This window comes from Mustela erminea, chromosome 20, assembly GCF_009829155.1.
Source record: "Mustela erminea isolate mMusErm1 chromosome 20, mMusErm1.Pri, whole genome shotgun sequence".
NCBI lineage: Eukaryota > Metazoa > Chordata > Mammalia > Carnivora > Mustelidae > Mustela > Mustela erminea.
This window is the reverse complement of record NC_045633.1, coordinates 34,550,190-34,568,855: the sequence shown is the minus strand read 5'-3', so window position 1 is coordinate 34,568,855 and position 18,666 is coordinate 34,550,190. Positions and strand designations below refer to the sequence as shown.

The 18,666-nt window shown below is 58.9% G+C and overlaps 1 protein-coding gene and 1 long non-coding RNA gene across 3 annotated transcripts in view; one reads left to right on the top strand and one right to left on the bottom strand.

The window, feature by feature from the left end:
* Positions 1 to 81: 81 nt before the first annotated feature.
* Positions 82 to 4,286, top strand: LOC116581161. The gene is made up of 3 exons (XR_004281933.1): positions 82 to 418; positions 1,202 to 1,384; positions 4,174 to 4,286. It is a non-coding gene; the product is annotated as an uncharacterized LOC116581161 (long non-coding RNA).
* Positions 4,287 to 9,364: 5,078 nt separating this feature from the next.
* ELN (elastin) overlaps positions 9,365 to 18,666 on the bottom strand; it is a 29,707-nt gene continuing 20,405 nt past the window's right edge. Inside the window, exons 22-37 of one of the 2 annotated variants that reach the window (XM_032327407.1) lie at positions 18,611 to 18,661; positions 18,149 to 18,235; positions 17,242 to 17,298; positions 16,264 to 16,371; positions 16,111 to 16,170; positions 15,572 to 15,676; positions 14,855 to 14,893; positions 13,397 to 13,450; positions 13,242 to 13,301; positions 12,920 to 12,997; positions 12,296 to 12,334; positions 12,036 to 12,089; positions 11,600 to 11,644; positions 11,161 to 11,190; positions 10,545 to 10,595; positions 9,365 to 9,493 (exon numbers count right to left, since the gene is read on the bottom strand). In XM_032327407.1, coding sequence (XP_032183298.1) covers positions 9,450 to 9,493; positions 10,545 to 10,595; positions 11,161 to 11,190; positions 11,600 to 11,644; positions 12,036 to 12,089; positions 12,296 to 12,334; positions 12,920 to 12,997; positions 13,242 to 13,301; positions 13,397 to 13,450; positions 14,855 to 14,893; positions 15,572 to 15,676; positions 16,111 to 16,170; positions 16,264 to 16,371; positions 17,242 to 17,298; positions 18,149 to 18,235; positions 18,611 to 18,661 — 962 coding nt within the window. In that variant the 3' untranslated portion in view covers positions 9,365 to 9,449. The remainder of the gene's footprint in view (positions 9,494 to 10,544; positions 10,596 to 11,160; positions 11,191 to 11,599; positions 11,645 to 12,035; positions 12,090 to 12,295; positions 12,335 to 12,919; positions 12,998 to 13,241; positions 13,302 to 13,396; positions 13,451 to 14,854; positions 14,894 to 15,571; positions 15,677 to 16,110; positions 16,171 to 16,263; positions 16,372 to 17,241; positions 17,299 to 18,148; positions 18,236 to 18,610; positions 18,662 to 18,666) is intronic. The other variant, XM_032327408.1, reaches the window with a different exon arrangement.

Here is an 18,666-nt window from a genome sequence, read left to right as displayed (position 1 = left end):
GCGGGCCGGGGCGGGGCCTGGAGCTGCGGCACGGGGGCGGGGCGGGGCGCGGGCGAGCGGCCGAACTGCCCTGCGCGGCCCCGCCCCGCGCCCCCGGCGGCGCCCCGCCCCGCCCTTTCATTCATCTCCGCGGGAGCGCCAAGTCCCCGCTGGGCGCCGCGAGGCGGGGCCTCGTAAGCGCAAAACTGCCGGATCGGAGGGGAAGCGTGCTCGGGTGCGGGTGCGGCAGCCTAGGAGGATGCGGAGGCCCGGACGCGGGGGCCTCAGTTTCCCCGCGGGGGTCCCTGTGACCTAAGTCAGCTGATGACCAAGAGCCCAGACCGGCGCTGGAGGAGGCGGTGTGGACCCTGAGGAAGGACCGTGGTGGCCGCCTTGAGGAGGGGCGCCTCTCAGGTCCTCTCCCTCTCTGACCCCTGCAGTGAGGTCAGGCCCCGGCGGGGGGAAGGCCATGGCCCACGTCTCAGGCCCTCACCGGCTAGGCAGGGAGCTGAAGGAGGACGCTCTGGGGAGGAGTGGACCCCTGGGGGGCAGTGACAGATGTGCTCAGGGGTCTGCTCTCCCCAGTGTTGCAGACTTGGAGCTCCAGCCCTGCCCAGGGTGCAGGAGGAGGCACAGCTTTGAAATGGCCAGAGGAATTGCGCTGTCCCCAAAGCACGGGTCCCCGGTCTAGCACTGAAGAGATGAACCATTCTGCCTGGAAGTGAAGACTCCTAGAATGCTGGACCTGGGGAGGGGTGACCCTTTCTCCCTTTAGACACCCCCCCCCACTTCTTTCCCTTGCAGAGAAGTGGTGAGCAGAGAGGCTGAGCACCGTGCCCAGGGGCGCCCAGTGAACAAGAGTTATCTAGATCTGCCCGCACTTGGGTTCTACATAATCACAAGTGTGTAGGCTCCTCTAGCCAGGGCCAGCAGCCAGTGCTGGCTAGGCAGGGGCCCTCAGCCCTGGATGCAAAAAACAGTTACCTGGGGGAGGGAAGAGAACATTAGAATTTTAATTTCTGATAAGAAAGAAGCTGGGCTTTAAAAATACTTAATATTTATATTGGTGTCGGTGCCCTTGCTCTGTCTTGGTCAGATGGCTTCCCCGAGCGGGCCATCGTGCGGGCTGGAGGGGGGCACAGAGCGGACCTGGAGGGACCCTGCGCCTGTGCCGACTTAGCTGGGCGATTTTGTCAAGTTTTAACAAAACTAACCTTCACAGAACGGACCTGTGGCTGCCAAAGATTCCTGAAAAGAAATCCGAAATGGAAGACAGTGCTGGTCCTGTAAGACGAACAAAAAAGACGGAGCGTCTGTCCCTGGTAGGACCTGCTTGTCAGCCCCGGCTCCCGGCAGAACCAGGGACTGGATCATCAGATCGGACATGTTCAGTCGCTCGTATAAGGTATTACGTCTTTTTTTTTAGGACAAAAAAAATGAGTTTTGTATTTTTAAATAATACTATCGTTCAAGTACTGTTTTTCATCTTTGGAGGACTCTTTGTGAACTCCGCTTTTGCGCGGTGATGGGATGACCGTGTTTTATTCGTGTGGTCGAGTACGTCTGTGACTTACAAGTGAGAAAGAGTACGTGTGTGGGGTGGGGAGCAAATTGAGAGCCCCGGCTTGGGTCCATTAAGTTTTAGGAGTCTGTTTGCCATATATATGACGTTTGCTCAAAAATATCTTACTGATGGGAGGGGCACCTGGGTGGCTCAGTGGGTTAAAGCCTCTGCTTTGGGCTCGGGTCATGATCCCAGGGTCCTGGGATCGAGCCCCGCATCGGGCTCTCTGCTCGGCGGTGAGCCTGCTTCCTCCTCTCTCTCTGCCTGCCTCTCTGCCTACTTGTGATCTCTCTCTGTCGAATAAATAAAATCTTTAAAAAAAAAAAAAAAATCTTACTGATGGAAGGGGCACCACCTGCGTGGCTCAGTGGGTTAAAGCCTCTGCCTTTGGCTCAGGTCATGATCTCAGGGTCCTGGGATCGAGCCCCGCATCAGGCCCTCTGCTCAGCAGTGAGCCTGCTCCCCGCCACCGCCCTCCCCCCACCCCCCCCCCGCCTCTGCCTACTTGTGATCTCTGTCTCTGTCAAATACATAAATAAAAATCTTTTTAAAAACTAAAAAAAAAAATATTTTACTGATGGAGTTCACAATAAAAATTTTCGTGATGGGTCAAGAGCCCCAGGGGAAAGGCTCGTTTACTCCAGGTCACTGATTAGGATTTGTCCGAACTTGCTAAGTTGGTGCCTGGCGAGAAACACAAGCTCGTGACAAGCAAGAAGCTCCATGGGGGATAAGGATGCTGTCACAGGATGAGCCCAAGACTGTCACCCAGGCAGGGGCCTACGCCTGAGCTGTCCTAGCCTCGGGACAAAAAGAGTTGGCACCACAGGATCCCTGTGGTCAGACGCAGTCTGTCCCCTTCTCACCCACTCTGGGTGACCTCACCCAGACACGTCGCTTGGTGACTCGCCTGCCCCGTCTTTGAACTGCGAGACCTGAGCACCCAAATGTCTCCTCGGCGCCTCCACTTGGATGGCACATGGGCACCTCATGCTTAATGTGTCCAGGCCAGAGCTCTTCATGGGTGCCCGGGGCTGCCGTTCGCAGCGGTTCCTCATTTCTGTCGATGACATACCATCCTCTCGTGGTTCAGGCCCAAACTTGCCGGTGGCCTTGACTTCTCTCATTCTCTGCCTCTGCCCCTTGTGTCTGTTCCGTGGGCACATTCTGCTGCCTTTCTGCACAGCATATATCCAAAATTCCACCACTTCTCCCTCGTCCCTGGTCTAGCCGGGTGCACCGGGCAGTAATCCCGGGTCACGTCCTCCTAATGCCCTTCGGAGCTTCTGAACACATGGGTCAAAGCGTGACATTTTCTTGCTTTTAAACCCAAAGCCCTACTTCGATCTTTACAGGACTTAGCCCCTGGCTAGTTCTTTGCTTTTATTTCTTCTCTCTTTGCTCACTTTTGTTAACCATCGTGGGCCTCCTCTGCGGTTCCAACGCCCCAAGCCTGTGCTCATCACTGGCTCTTTGAGGGGAGGTCGGGTGTCCTCACCCATCCCAATGACTTAACATTCTCCGTCACTCCCTATGTCCTTCCCCGGCTTTTATTTCTTTCTAATTAAAAAAAATTTTTTAAAGATTTTATTTATTTGAGAGAGAGAGAGACAGAGAGAGCAGGAGTGAAAGGCAGAGGGAGAACCAGACTCCCTGCTGAGCAGGCAGCCCGCTGTGGGCCTTGATCCCAGGACCCTGAGATCACGACCCGAGCCGAAGGCAAATGCTTAACTGAGTGAGCCACCCAGGCGTCCCCCGAAGTCTATTTATTTATTTTTTTTTTAGTAATCTTTACCCCCAGCTTGAGCGTGAACTCACAACTCTTCCCACTAAGCCAACCAGGTGCCCCTATCCTGGCTTTTAATCCTGGTGGAGCTGATTTCCCTGACATTGGAGGGAATCCTTTATCGACTGTTTCCTCGGGGCTGCTCTAGAAAATTACCACAGACTCGGTGTAAGTGAGTGTGTGTGTGGGGTGGGGGGCAAATCAAGAAACTACAGAAATTAATTTGCTCCCTGTTCTGGAGACCAGAAGTCTGAAATCAGTTTGAGCCCAAGTCAAAGGAAAGCGCCTTCTGGAAACTCTAGAGGAGAATCAGTGCCTTTCCTCTTCAAGCTTCTTCTTTTTTTTTTTTTTTCTTTTTCTTATTTCAAAGATTTTATTTATTTATTTGACACAGAGGAAGAGATGATCACAAGTAGACAGAGAGGTAGGCAGAAAGAGAGAGGGGGAAGCAGGTTCCCCACTGAGCAGAGAGCCTGATGCGGGACTTGATCTCAGGACCCCGAGACCACGACCTGAGCCGAAGGCAGAGGCCCAATCCTCTGAGCCACCCAGGTACCCCTAAGCTTCTCCTTTTTTTTTTTTTTTTTTAAAGATTTTATTTATTTGACAGAGAAATCACATGTAGGCAGAGAGGCAGGCAGAGAGAGAGAGGAGGAAGCAGGCTCCCCACAGAGCAGAGAGCCCGACATGGGGCTCGATCCCAGGACCCAGGGATCCTGACCTGAGCCAAAGACAGAGGCTTTAACCCACTGAGCCACCCAGGCGCCCCAAGCTTCTCCTTTTTAAAACTGCACTTAAAAGCACATAATATAAATTTACCATCTTAATCATTTTTTCTATTAAGTAGGCTCCACGCCTAGCACAGAGCTCCAGCACGGGACCCGAACTCATGACCCTGAGATCACGACCTGAGCCAAGATCAAGAACCGGACATCCAACCAAGAGAGCCACCCAGGAACCCCCACCTTAAACCCCCTTTTTTTGTTTTTGAGACAGATCAAGAGAGTGTGCTAGCTCACACGTGCATGTGACCAGGGGAGAGGGGAAGAGAGAGAGAGAAACTTAAACAGGCTCCACGCCCAGTGTGGAGGCCGATGTGGGGCTCGATCCCAGGACCCCAAGATGGTGACCTGAGCTGAAATCAAGAGTCAGGTGCTTCACCGACTGGGTCCCCTCTCCCCGGGGTGTCCCTGTTTGTTAAGCTTCGAATTTTGTTCTGTTCCTGATTTTGTTGAGTTGCGTATCGGTGTCCTCTCATGGTTCCCCGGGCTTCTCGGAGACAATTACTTTGCATTCTCTGCCAGGGCGCTCATGGCTCTACATTTCTTCGGAGCTGGTCACTGGAGTTTCATTAGTTCCCTTTGGCACTGTCGTGTTTACCTGATTCTTGGTGATGTGTGGAGCCTTGCGTGGGTGTGCGGGCCCTGAAGGACGCACCTTCAGACTCAAATTTTTTTTTTTAATATTTTATTTATTTATTTGACAGAGAGATCACAAGGAGGCAGAGAGGCAGGCAGAGAGAGAGAGAGGAGGAAGCAGGCTCCTGGCTGAGCAGAGAGCCCGATGTGGGGCTTGATCCCAGGACCCTGAGACCATGACCCGAGCCGAAGGCAGAGGCTTTAACCCACTGAGCCACCCAGGTGCCCCAATTTTTTTTTTTTTAAGATTTTATTTAGGGGCGCCTGGGTGGCTCAGTGGGTTAGAGCCTCTGCCTTCGGCTCAGGTCATGATCTCAGGGTCCTGAGATTGAGCCCCGCATCGGGCTCTCTGCTCAGCAGGGAGCCTGCTTCCCGCCTCCTCTCTCTCTGCCTGCCTCTCTGCCTCCTTGCGATTTCTGTCTGTCAAATAAATAAATAAAATCTTAAAAAAAAATTTTTTATTTACAGGCTTTGCAGACTCATTTTAATAGCTCAAGACCTTCCCCTGCCCATTCCCTGGATTTATGGGCCTGTCTTGGGGATCATGTTATAGTGGGGCTGGAGCTGGGCTCATCTGTTGGGCCCACAGAGGGGTCCAAGGTTGGCTGGCCGGGCACCAAGTGGGTGGGCGTGGCTTCTGCTGGTCCCTGAATGTGCTTCCGTTGTGATGCTGGCTGGTCCTTGGGTGGGCAGGCCTGCTTCCAGGCCATGGTACAGTGGGGCTGGAGCCAAGTTGGGGCCATTTTAGGGACTGTAGTCAGGTCTGAGGCCAGCAGGGCTGTTTACTGGGGGCCGGATAGGACCTGCTGCTCCTGGATCTCGTAGTGGTGGCCGGTGGCGGAGGCGGCGGGAGCCAGAATCATGGTCTACCTTCAGCTTGGGTCATGATCCCAGGGTCCCGGGATCGAGCCCCTCATCAGGTTCCCTGCTCAGCAGGGAGTCTGCTTCTCCCTCTGCCTCTACCGCTCCCCCTGCTTGTGCACTCATTGTCTCTCGCAAAAATAAGTAAATAAAATCTTAAAAAAAAAAAAAAAATTTACCAGAGAAGCCATCTGGTCCTGGGCTTTTCTTTGTTGGGAGATTTTTTTTTTTTTTGGTTGGGAGAATTTTGGTTATTGATTCAATCTCCTTGTTAGTCATCTTTTCAGATTTTCTGTTTCTTCACGATTCAGTCTCGCTCTGTTGCGTGTTTCTAGGAGTGTATCCATTTCTTCTGGGTTGTCCCAATTTGTTGGCATACAGTCTGTCCCGATGGTTACGAGGATACTTGCGATGGCATTTAGGGCCAACCGGGAAAATCTCCCGCATCCCACGAGCCTTCGCTGAATCACACCTGCGAAGACTGCTTTCCCACGTAAGGTACTGTCAGGGCTAGTCGACTTACAGCTCTGCAAACTTCGCATGTTGAAGTCCTCCCCCCCAGTACCTCCGATCGTGACTGCGTTTGGAGAGAGAGCCTTTAACGAGACAATTAGGTTAAAATGAGGTCATCGGAATGGGCTCTGGTCCAGCCTGACTTAAAAGAACCGAGGAGATTAGGAACAGATACAGATCGGAGGCCACCGTGGGGAGACACAGGGGGAACATGCCGAGGAGGGGGGTCTCCGAAGAAACCAAGCTCGTCCACACCTTGATCTTGGAGTTCTGGTCTCCAGAACTGTGAGAAAATGGATTTCCGTTGTTGAAGGCCCCCCCCCCCCCCCACTGGTCTGGGGTGCTTGGCTGTGGCCCCCTGAGCAGATGAACACAGTAATATTCACAGGGTAGGGGAGCCGGTATCTTTGAGGCTCTCATCAGCCCAACACAGTCACGGACCGTCTTTCTACCAGAGCGTATAACCGAGGAAAGCCGAGGCGTTTAAGGATTTTTGTTCTTCAGAGAGTGTTTAAGCCTCAGGGGAATTTATAGTCTGGGATGGAGCATGGATGGATGAGGGACAAAGAGGGGAAACTGTCCCGTGTCACGTGGTGGTGGGCGCTCTGGAGAGAAAGCAGGCGGGGACAGGTGAGGGAGGAGGGGACAGTTTGTCATCTGAGACAGGGAGGCTGAGAAGGTGACATTGGAGTCACTGGAGGCAGCCGGGGAGCCAAGCACGTTGCTAGGCAGAGGGAAGGGCCCTCCAGGCAGGGGGAGACGGCAGATGCTGACCGGTAGTGGGGAGGCCTCCTCCCTGCCAGGCAAAGCGAGAGGGCCTGGCCTGGCAGAGGGCTGGGGAGCCGGAGGCGTGCTCAGAACAGCTGGTCCGACTCAGGTGGGGGCTCCGAGGCTGCGGGAAGGTCTCTGGCTCTGGCCCTGATGCCTTGACTTGAGTTGACTTGGGTTTGGAAGGATTTGTTTTGGCTGCTACGTGGAGAGATGGCTAAGGAGGAGCCCCGGGGAGAAATGGCTTTTTTTACTCCGCTGTGCTGTGGGATTTGCTCCCAGAGCATCAGCCCGCCCGCTCCTCTTTCCATCCCAGCTCCTCCTGGCACCGCGTGGGTCTTTGCAGGCAAAGGCACAGATACCCACACTCCCAACAAACAGCTCCCTCTGCATCCTGCTGCGTTAGGGGGGCTCCCACGGGGGCCATCGGGTTGGCTCTCCAGAGGTCGGTCGGATGCAGGCGTAATGCCACATGGGCCCTGGAAGTGGAATTGGTGGTTGGGGGAGGGGAGTCTAGAATCTGGCCCCCAGGGCGCCGTCTGAAGGGGGAGTCGTGGGGGTGCCTGGGTGGCTCAGTGGGTTAAAGCCTCTGTCTTCAGCTCAGGTCCTGATCCCAGAGTCCTGGGATCCAGCCCCGCATCCGGCTCTCTGCTCAGCTGGGAGCCTGCTTGCCCCTCTCTCTCTCTGCCTCTCTGCCTACTTGTGATTTCTCTCTCTGTCAAATGAATAAATAAAATCTTTAAAAAATAAAAATAAAGGGGAGTCGTGGGCTCCAGGTGAGCCTGGGCTCAGGCCCCGTGGATTTCTGGCCCCGAGGGGAGGGGAAGGGCCTTGGGAATGAGGGCCTCTGAGGCTCCCAGAAGAACCGAAGCAGGGCCGGGTGGGTGAACAGTGCTTCCTTCCCGGGGATGTCTCACAGGGAGATCTTCTGGTTCGCTTCAGTGGGGCCATTTCTCCTCTCTCCACATGGCTGTGCACCAAGGCCAAGGGTTTGGTCTGGTCCACCCCTTCAGCTCTGCGGTCAGCATCTGGAGACCACCTGCCAGGCTCTATGCTCAAGGTCTAGGGCCCAAGGGCTAGGTCTGGGGAAGGCGTGGCTGGCTGGGAGACCCACTTGGATGGGTCTGGCCCTGCCAAGGGGCTTTCCTTGGTAAAGGGCAAGCAGAACTTGGGGGAGGGGTTGGTACACCCAGGGGCCGGAATCGGAGGGCAGGTGATTTTGGTAAATAGCTCCGCCCCCCCTCCCCGCCCCTGCAAATACACCTTGACGAACAGAAGTTCCCATTCCCACCCCGGGGCAGATGAGAGAGGACAAAGTAGGCCACAACAGTTTCCTTCCGAAGGTTTTCGTTTATTAGTCTTTTCTCAAGCAGTTAATTCTCTTTTCGTATTTCAAAGAAAAAAAAATATGTATTTCATCCAGAGTTATACCAAAGTGATTAAAATTAATCTTCTACTGGGGAATATAGTTCCGCAGATCAGAAGAAAAAAAATTTTTTTTTTTTCAATTAACCATGAAAATAAAACCAGGAGAACATCAACAATCAAAAATCATCCCCAAGTATCCAGGACAAAAAATAAAATATTTATTGATCTATCACAGCGAGACACAAAGAGACGGGCGGGGTACGGGTGGGAAATGCTCCCAAAACAAGGGTCCGAGGGAGGGACGGGGGATACAGTACTGCATGGGGGGGACCCAGGTCGGGGAGGAGATTCCTGCCGCCCCAACTGGCATGCTCCTCGAACCCTGGGTACTCAGGCCCCATCGTAGGGGTGTGTGGAGGGGGGTGGAGGAGGGGCACAGGCCGTCTGGACTGGTTAAACAGGCTGATGGTGGGGGCCCCCCAGCCAGGCAGCGGTGCTGGGCGGTCAGCTGGGGACCAGGACGGATGGACGGATGGACAGATGGCTGGATGAATTACACAAGAGCAAGAGGGCTGTTCCCAATGTTGGGGGAGGGGAGCGTCTTTTCATCCGCAGGTGTCCCAGACTTGGGGAGTAAGTCAGGGACTGGGGGCTGAGAGGTGGTATGACCGAATCCAGCTTGAGCCTTTAGGTGCTTGGGTACCAACTGGACCACAGCCGGGGTGGGGGGTGGGGGTTCCTGATGGGCAGGGGGGAGGTGGGACTGCCCAGGGAGTGTCTGCACCATCTTCAGAGGAGCCCCAGGGAGGGGGTTCCCATGGGGCCGCCCTTCCCTCCTCCTCCCCCCAGGAAGATGAGAGCACCAGCGCGTAGCACCAAGTTCCCCCGGAGATGGAGAGTGTATGGAGAGGGAGCTCCTGGGTGGGGAGGGGTGGGGGCAGGGGGCTAAGCCCACCCACCCCTGGCCTCTGAAGTCGGGGGAGGGGGGGCTCCTGGGTCCCGCTTGGCCACCACTCTTGTTTCCTCGCTTTGTGGATTTCCAAGGCCACCCAGCCTGGCCTGTCCCCCTCCTGGGGTGGGGGCTGGGGAGGGGCGACGGGGGGCAGGGGGAAGGGGTCATAAGGGGTTTACATTCTCCACCAAGCAGTAGCACCAACGTTGATGAGGTCGTGAGTCAGGGGTCCTGGGACGCTCACTTTCTCTTCCGGCCACAGGACTTCCCCAGGCAGGCCCCAGCTGGGCGAGAAGAGGCACCCATGACGGTCTGACCCCTCCCAGGGTCTGCTCAAGCCCCTGCCCAACTCAGACCAGCTCCAGACTCTTCTTGGACCCACATCAACGCGGTGGGGAACAAAGGCTCCGAAGCCATGAGAAGCCTGGCCACCACCTCCTGCTGAGCTCTGAGCCATCGCGCTGCCCTAATTCCTAATCAGGCAGGGGGGTGGGAGCAGGGCCCACGGGATGGTGGTAATCAAGGCTCAGGGAGGGGAAGGGGCCTGGCTCGGACAAGGTCTCTATATTCTGAGTCCACTGCGTTTGGGAAGCCTTCAGCAAGCACCCTGATTGGCAAGCCTTGTTCTAAACCGTCAGGGCACCGCTGTAGGAGGGGGGGCTGGAAACCGGTGGGATTGGGCCAGAGGCAACAAGCCATGCCCGACGGAGAGGTGCATATCCCGGAGAGGGTCAGGCTGCCCTTGCCTCTGCCTCTCCTGAGCAGACCAGGAGGGAGCTGGGCCTCTTTGAGTCTCCTTTGAGCACTGTGGGGAGGTTCCTTGGGGGGTGGTGACCATTACCTGCCCCCCACCAATTCCCAGAGGCACGTCTGCATCTTGGAGCCAGGGTGGGGCTCTGTCTGGGCCCGGGGTGGCTTCTGCCCACACTGCCTGGCTGGGGGCACCTTGGGTCCCCATCCATCCCTGAAATTCCCTGACTGTAGGGGTCCGTTGTCCCATGAACCCTCTCTCTCTTCTGTTCCTCCCTTCTCTTTCCCTTGGCTCCTCCTGGTGGGGGTGGGGTGAGCTGCCCGGACGGAGAAACTGCCAGGGCTGGCATAGGGCGAGCCAGGAGGGTCCCAGGCCCACTAGTAGCTCTGGGTGTCTGTGTCAGAGGTAGACACAGGAATGGGAATGAGGCCTCTGGCTGCTCCCCGACCTCCCCACTCCCTCCCCGCTAGGCCTAGTCCAAATGTCGCTCCTCTCTCCCAGGCTGATGGACCCCCCCCAGCCCTCTGTCTCTGTCTGGCCCCCTCCCTTCACTGCCTTCTCCCAGGGGCTGGGTCTCTACTCACCTTGGTATCCCAGGGCTCCCAGGGCCCCTCCATAGGGCTTGGGAGGTTTGCCTGTGGAGGTAAGGGTAGGGGTTGGGAAGGGGGCCGGGCTTTGCTGCGTCTCCCCGAACCCCCACCATGTACCAGGCCTCCAGCCATCACAGAAGGTTCTGAACACCTTCCTGCCCGCAGCCTGGCCTTCGGTCTCACCCAGCTGGAACAATGCTGTGCTCCTTGTGGAGGGTATCCTGCCCGTGGAGGTCTGAGCAGCTAGGAGGGCTCCCCCCCCGCCCCCCAGCCAGACCCTGGACCACTGCAAACTGCCCCACCTAATATGCCTGAGGCTTTGCCCTCCCTGGTCACCTTACGCATTTCCTTTCCTTTTCTGTGGGGCCATCAGGCTCTCCAGTTACACCAGAGACCTGGCCGGCCCAGGTGTCTGTCTCCTGGTGTCCCATCACATGCTGGGCAGGGAGCCCCAGGAATGGGCTCCTTGCCCCCAGCCCTATATCCCATGGCTGCATTTCCTTGACATCAGAGAGCCAGCCCCGGGGGGCTGTGGCCACGGTCACAGCTGCCACGGTAGCCCCTAACCCCTCCCATCCCCCCATGAAAATAGCTCCGTGCCCTGACTCACCACCAATGCCCAGGCCCCCAGCTGCGCCACCTGCGGGACAAGGAGAGGGGCTGTGAGTGAGTCTGCTCTGGGGAGCCGGCCCAGCCTCCCCAGGGGGCCCCCCTCCCCACCCTGGGGGCAGCCGAGTTCTGGGCCTGGGTGTCAGGAGCCCTGGGCTCGGCCTCACTCCTTGCATGACCCTGGGCGAGCCCCTGGCACTGAGTCTCAGGCTGCCGCATCTGGAACGTGGATCTTTGGAAAAGCTGATGCTCCCTGGCTTTGCAGGGGAGGGGGAGGGGAAGGAGGGGAGACCCAGCTTCGTGTAAGGGAGGTCATGGGCCAACACCACCCCCCCCCCCGCCCCCCGGGGCCTGACTCTGATCTCAGATGAAGCAGGGGTTGGGGAGGACGGGGCTGCAGCACGGGGGTGGGGGGGGGTAGACAGGGAGCCCGGGTGTACCTGGGAAAATAGGGGACAGTCCGAAGCCGGGTCTTGCTGCAACTCCTGTGGGAGGAGCTCGGGGTTGGCGTGGGGCAGGCCCTGCTTCCCTCCCCTGGCCTCCTGCCCAGGGCCACCTCCTCCCTGCCACGTGCCCCTGGCTGGCAGATCAGCTTTCCTTACAAGCCTTGTGTCTGCCAGGCATCCTGGTGGGGGGGGGGCGCCCATATCCCCAGCTCATCAGCCAGGTGTCTGTCGCCCACGGTGTGCCCGCTGGCCTGAGGTCTGCTGCGCCTTTCCTGGGGCACAATGGTCCCTTTCCTGGACTGTCCCTTCCGCCCTCTCGCTCGTGTCCTTGTGCTGGCTACGGTTCCAGGAGCCCATCCCCCCTGCTAGCCAGACGGGCCTCCTCCAGACCCGGGCAGAGCAGAGGTTCTCGAAGAGAGGTGGCCCCTACCTCCAACTTGGAATGGCCTGGTGGCTCCCAGGACACCTCCAAGGCCAGCGGCACCTGAGAAGAGGGTGGACGGGGGCTCGGACGAGGCACAGCTGAAGGGGCCCTGAGCATCCCCCTCCGGTTCTGGGGACAGGGACGTCCTGCACAGGCCTTCAGGGCTCCTGTGAGCAGGACTGAGTGGGACCTGGGGCGCGGACGAGGCAACGGGGGTGCGGCAGAAGCAGCTGCCTGGGCAGAGGGAGGCCTCGGAGGAAACTCACCATATTTGGCTGCTTTAGCAGCTGCGGCTGGGGACACACCTGGGGAGACATGGGGCAGAGGGCTCAGGAACTGCTCCCGGCTCCCAGAGCCACGTCCCCTCCTGGCCTGCTCACCCACTCGTCACCTGCCACTGTCCCTCATCTACCATCACCGCCCCCCCCCCCCCCACCCAGTGCACACTTTAGTGAGTTCTTCCCCCGTGTCCAGTCTGGAGCACGGGGACGAGATTTGGGCCAATTTAGGCAGGGGGGACACCATGACAACCCACCAAAGAGTGACATGTCAGCACGAGCCCCCCCCCCCCAGGCGGTGGCAGAGACTTGGGGGAAACACATTTCCCTGCTGGATTTGCTGTTCTCCTCCGGAAAATGGGCACAGCCACCATCATCCCGATGAGCTCCCGCTTAAAGCGGGTGGGTGGGCTGAGGCAGGAGACAGACAGGAGGGGGCGCCCGGCTGCACCAGGTGGCCCCAGCGGCTGCTTGCGGAAAGTCCTTCAAAGGCTGGGGCCAGTGTGGCAGGTAGGAAGAAATCTCAGTCTCTCTCTCTCTCTCTCACACACACACACACACACACACACACATGTGCCCCCTGCACCCTCTGATTCCACAGCAGTTCCTCACCTCCAAAGCCCCCAACCCCTGGGATGGCTCCTCCGGCTCCGAGCCCCCCGGCTCCCAGGGCTCCGGCTCCCCCGAGGCCTGTGGAGAGAGCTGTGTGTTAAACTAGGGGTGGGAATGGCAGGTCTGCCTGCCAGACGGTGGGGGGCTCCTCCCGGGACCCAGGTAGAACCTGAGCTCCCAGGGCCTCGCAGGCCTTAGTGGGGCCAGGGTGTGGCCTGGGCTCTGGGGAGATGACGCCCCTGAGGGCCCCAGGCACGGTCAGAAGCCCCCCTCCCCAACGAAGCCCGAGGGGCTGGGCGGCCGCACCCCAACCAGTGCTCACCATACTGGGCGGCTTTGGCGGCGGCTTTGGCAGCAGCGGCTGAGGCTGCAGGTCCGACTCCTGGGGACACAGAAGGAGCTCAGGGTTGGGGGGGAGGGGACTCTCCACTGGTCTGTCTTTCTCCCTGTCCAGCCTGTCCTGGGCTTTCGACTCACCTGCCACACCGCCTGGGACACCTGCTCCTCCGAGAGCCCCGGCCCCCCCAGCTCCTGCGGAGAGAAAGTGGGAAGTTGGTACCCCAATTTCTTTAGGATGGGGGCTCCCTGGCCCAGGGACGCTAGGCAAGCAGACAGGTGGCCAAAGCCATGTGACCCAGTGGGAAGGGGCATAGGACAGACACTTGGGTCTGAGTCCCAGCTCTGTCCTGCCCAACTGGGCAAGGCCCCCCCCACCCCCCGAGCCTTGGCCTGCCCATTTCTTCTCCTTCCCAGCCAGTTAGTGCTGGGACCCACTGGCGGCCACGAGCTGCTGAGGGGTGAAGCTAGTCTCAGGTTCTGACAGCCCTGTGTTCGAATTCTGCTTTCTCCTCTCCTAGCTGTCACCTCTCTGAGCCGCAGAGCTGGAGATCCTTGCTCTGCTCCTGCTGCGGGAATCTAGGGGAGCCAAGGGACACCCCCCACACCCAGTGCACACACTCTGAGTTCTGAACCACCTCCTAGGGCTGAGCTGCCGGGTGTGGTCACGGCTAACACCTGATGCAACGTTCACCGGTCTCTGTGCTTTGCACAGAGTCGCCTGCTTCTCATTCGCTACAGCAGGGAAGGTAGGGACCCTTAGCATCCCCATTTTGCAGATGAGAAAATTGAGGCACACCAGAGGTTAAGCAATGTCCTCGCGTTTCCACTGGCAACATGTGGCTTGGGAGCCGGTGCTCTCAACTGCTTTGTTTCCCTGGCAACGTCTGTTAGACTCAGACAAGCCAGCCGCCGGCTGGGAACAGAAGAGGGGCCTGTGGGTCACCAGGCCTGTGGGGGGTGGGGGCTGAGGAAGCCGGGATTTTCCGAGGTGGAAACTGGCCCCAAGCGGGCTGGCCAGGGCTGGTTGGCGGTTCCCTGGCAGGGGTCCTGGGCCGGCTTCTCGGAGGCCAGGAATGCTGGGGCCACAGACAGCGTGGGTCTGGCTGTCCAGGCGGGGCTTGCCACGTCCTCTGGGCTCACTGCTGAAGGTCCCAGCTGCCGGAGGCTTGCTGCTGTGCTGACAGCAAGGCGGGCGGGAGGCCGAGGGCCTAGGCGAGGTGTCCCGGCTCTGCTGGGGAGGCAGGCCTGGGCTCTGGCCCCTGGTCTTGGGTCCCATGAAACTGTCAGGGGCCAGGAGGGCCTTAGGGACCATGGTCCTCCTCAAGGAGCTGCCACCATGGGTGTTGGAAATGTGAGGGGCATTTTGAGTTGTCCCAGAGCTGGGGGCATGATAGGTATTTAGCGGGCAGGAACCAGGTCTACTAAACCATCATTAATGTGTCCTAGAAACTGCCTTTCCCTACCCTGACCCTCCTAGCCCTGTGCTGTGGGCTCTGGGCACTGGGCCGCAGCCCCACGGAGGGGAGATGGGTTGGTCAGGGCCAGGGCGGGCAGCAAGCAGACTAACCACAGGGGGCCGTTGGGGAGTGCACTCACCATATTTGGCTGCTTTAGCTGCAGCCAGGGTTCCAGGGACTGGGGGAAAAGAGAAAAAAGGAAAAGGGAGCCGGTCAGCAGCCGAGATCTGTGCCTGGGCGTTCTGCCTCCTCTAGGGAGCCCTCCCTGACTTCCTCAGCCTTCCTTGCTCCTCTCAAGGCTCTGAAACCGTGGTGCCCCAGCCAGGAGCTCACCCTGCCAGGTAGAGAGCTCCGGTATCTAACCGTGCCGTGGCCAGCCTGGTCTGGGGCTGGTTGAAGGCTGGACCATGTCTCGTCCTTCTGTCTGCCCTTTCCTTCTCCTCCAGGCACAGTGTGATCTGCCTGAGGCTGGATGCAGAGCAGGCAGGAGGTGGAGACCCGGAGGTCCTAGTGGCCCCCTTACCATAGCATGCTCCTGGAGGGCAGCCAGACCGGCCCCCTCAGGCCCACTGACCCCACGGACCTCCACCCTCCTTTCTGGGGTAGTGGGTTACTTTTCTGTTTGGAACCTTTGTCACTTGTCTAACTGAAACTCTGAAATCTAGCGGCCTGGGGCCCCCTTTGCCCAGCCTGCCACCCGTCTGTTTCTCGGTCATCTCTGATGGCTCAGGAGAACCTAGTGGGGGATTCACTACAAGGCCCTGAGTGAGGCTGCTTGGGTTGTGTGGGCAGGAACAGGGGTCCCCCTCCTCTGAGCTCAGGGGGCAGTTTCTGCCTAGGCTCAAAGGCTCCTCACCTGCACCAGCTCCAAACCCAGGAACACCAGCACCAACTCCGAATCCGGGAACGCCGGCACCAACCCCAAAGCCAGGAACGCCGGCAGGAAGTCCGGCTGCAGCCCCTGGGGGACATGGGCAGTGGTGGAGGGGCACAGCAGGCAGGGAGCACGCGCAGGGAGCATGGCGAGTCCTGCCTGGGGAGCTGAGTCAGCCCCCCGCGGGGCGACCCAGACACAAGTAGGGGCCTCCTGCTGCTGAACCTGCCCTCTATAGCGCCACCAAGAATGGTCTTCCTAAAACGCCCACTGACTGCCAGGTCCAGCCCCTCCCAGGCTGGCATTCTGGGCTACACGGTGGTTGTGGACACCCCATGTGTCACACTGGAGGACAGGGACGGAACTCGGAGGTCGCCTGGTTAGAGTGGGACCCAGGACTTGAACCCAGGTCTCCCTCGTGCCCCATCTGGGCTTCTGAGCCCTCTGGTGGCTGGTCTGGGACCCGATGAAGCTGCGTATCGTGGAGGGTGGGGAGGGCACCCCTCAGGCTCGGTACTCACGGTACTGGGCTTTGGCGGCTGCCTTAGCAGCGGCTTTGGCTGCAGCGGGGGTCCCTGCTCCTGCAGGGAGAGGGAGGGAGGGAGTTCAGGGTCAGGGACAGCACCCAGGGAGGATTCGGAGGCCCCTCAGGCCCGCTCACTCGGGCAGCTCACCTGCAACACCGCCGGGGCCAATACCAATGCCGGGACCGACGCCGGGACCGACGCCGGGACCCACGCCGGGACCCACACCAGGACCCACGCCGACCCCGGGGCCTAGCCCTGCAAGAGTAAGAAGAGATCGTTCATAACCAGGTCATGACCAAGGACGGAAACCGACAGAAAGAGCCGCGGGCTCTTGTCCCAGCCCGGACAAGTGATGTGTGACGGCCACATTACTTTCCCTCCGGGGGCCTCAGCGGCCTCAAACCTGCAAGGAGGCACATACAGGACCAGGAGCTCTTAACCTCTGGGGGACAAGGACCCCTTGGGGGCTTCTGAGGGTGGCGGAGGCAGTTACACAGTAAAGGGAGCTCGGCGAGATGGGTAGACCCGTGTTCAAAGCTCAGCTTAGCTGCCATTGAGCCGAGCAAATGTGGGGCATGACTCAAGCTCCCAGACTCTCAGTTTGCACATCTGGAAAATGGGACTGGTGGTACCAGCCCCATAGCGTGGGTGTAAGGGTTGCCTCTGCACAGAGTAGCTTGGCCAAAAAGGGGTCATTTGTCATACATGAGTTTGCGGGTCAGGAGACCAGCAGTCAAGGTGTTCTCTGGCCTAGACAGTGCTAGGCTTTGTGATCAGAACCTTGATGTCTGCAGGTTCCTAAGGCTAAGGCACAGGGATCCCCCCACCTGCCACTTTCTGGCCCAGAGGCTGGCGTATGGTGGGAATCTGTAAAGTGGGGCTGCTGTGGCTTGCTATATTCAGGAAGGTGTGGGTGCCTGGAGTTGCCAGGGTGGGTTTTGGAGGTAGCAAGAGATGGAGAGAACTTCAGCAGGGGGCAAGAGGTCCTCCAGGAGGCTGGGAGTCCGGGGAGCCCAGCCTGAGGTCCAGAGGCAGGCAGGCCCCAGCCAGATCTGGGCTGGAGCTGGGGGCAAGGCTCCAGAATGGGGGCTGGGGGTGGAATCGGGGGGTTGGGGGGACACTTACCAAACTGGGCGGCTTTGGCGGCGGCTTTGGCAGCTGCCGCGGCTGGTGTCCCTGCTCCTAGAGAGATGAAGAGTAGGGGTCAGGGGGCAGTCCCCGACACCCCGCTCCACATCGCCTTCCCCGTCCCCTATTCTGGAAAGATCCCCTGTAGGGAAGTGTCCCCTCCCCTAGAAGATTCTCCCCACGCTGTCTCCTTCGACTGTAGACAGAGAGGGAAGCACAGACAGCCAGCCTGGCGGCCAGGCCTGCCCTGAAGCTGGCCCCCTAGCCAACCTGGGCACTGTGACGTTCGGGCTCTGGCTGTGGCAGAGGGGAGCCCAGCGCTGATGGGGAGAAGCCCAGACCCCCCCTCCCTCAGCCTCTAGAAGTCTTGTGCAGCTTTCTGTGAAAGGTTGTGTTCATTTAAAAAAAAAAAAAAAATCCTAACACGGCTTTATCCCAAACTGGAGGAAATGGTTCGTTTTGGTGGTGGTGGGGAACCTCAAAAGGAAAATTTTTCTCCCAGGAAGAAGGCATGCTGAAGAGACATCGGGTGGGGACAAACAAGGAAGTCTGCAACTTATCTCTGCGTGACTTTATCTCTTCCCTTTGGCCTCTGACTGGTGGGGGAGAATGAACCCAGGAGAGCCAAAGGGTGGCCCAGGCAGGCCCTCCCACCTGGTCTGGGACCAGAAAGGCCACACTGGAGTAAAGGAGTTTCACGGCTGAGCTGGATGCCGGCTGGCTCCCGAGCCTCCCCAGCAAGCTAGGCTCCCTTGGACGGTCTTCGTTCCCAGTAGGGGAATTTGCCCGCTCTCCTCCCCATTCTCTTGTCAAGTCTGCAGAAGGATGCACTTGACCTGGGCAAGGCCAGGGATCCTTCCACGAGACGAGACAAACCCGTCTCGGGGTTGGCGACGCTGCTCACCTGGCACCCCTCCCGTGCCTGGGACACCTGCCACTCCGTCTCCGACCCCCGGCACCAGCCCTCCCAAGGCTCCGGCGCCTCCAGCACCTGGAGGAAAGAGGGGCATCAGTTCTGTCCCTAGAATCGCGGGCTTCTCCGCGAAGGGCGGAGGCGGTGCGGGGAACAGAAGGGCGGCGAGGACTTGCTGGTTGGGGCTGGGGGTGATGAGCAGGACCCCAGTAATCGCAGTGCCGGGCCACTGAAGAGAGCAGAAGGGTTCAGAGTGGCTTTGGAAGATGGAGCCAGGGACCCCCGACCTTGACCCGGACAGAGAGGAAGCAAAGGCCCGAGGGCAAGGTGGCTTTGTCCTCACGCTGGGGGAGGGCTCTGAGCTTGGGGCCTGGGCCCCCTGGGGGAGCAGGGCTGGGGAGGAGCAGAGGTCATTGGCCTTGGCGTGGGGACAGGCAGGGCTGGGACACTTACCATACTTGGCTGCCTTGGCCGCGGCTGCCTGGGCAGCTGCTGCTGCTTGAGCTGCA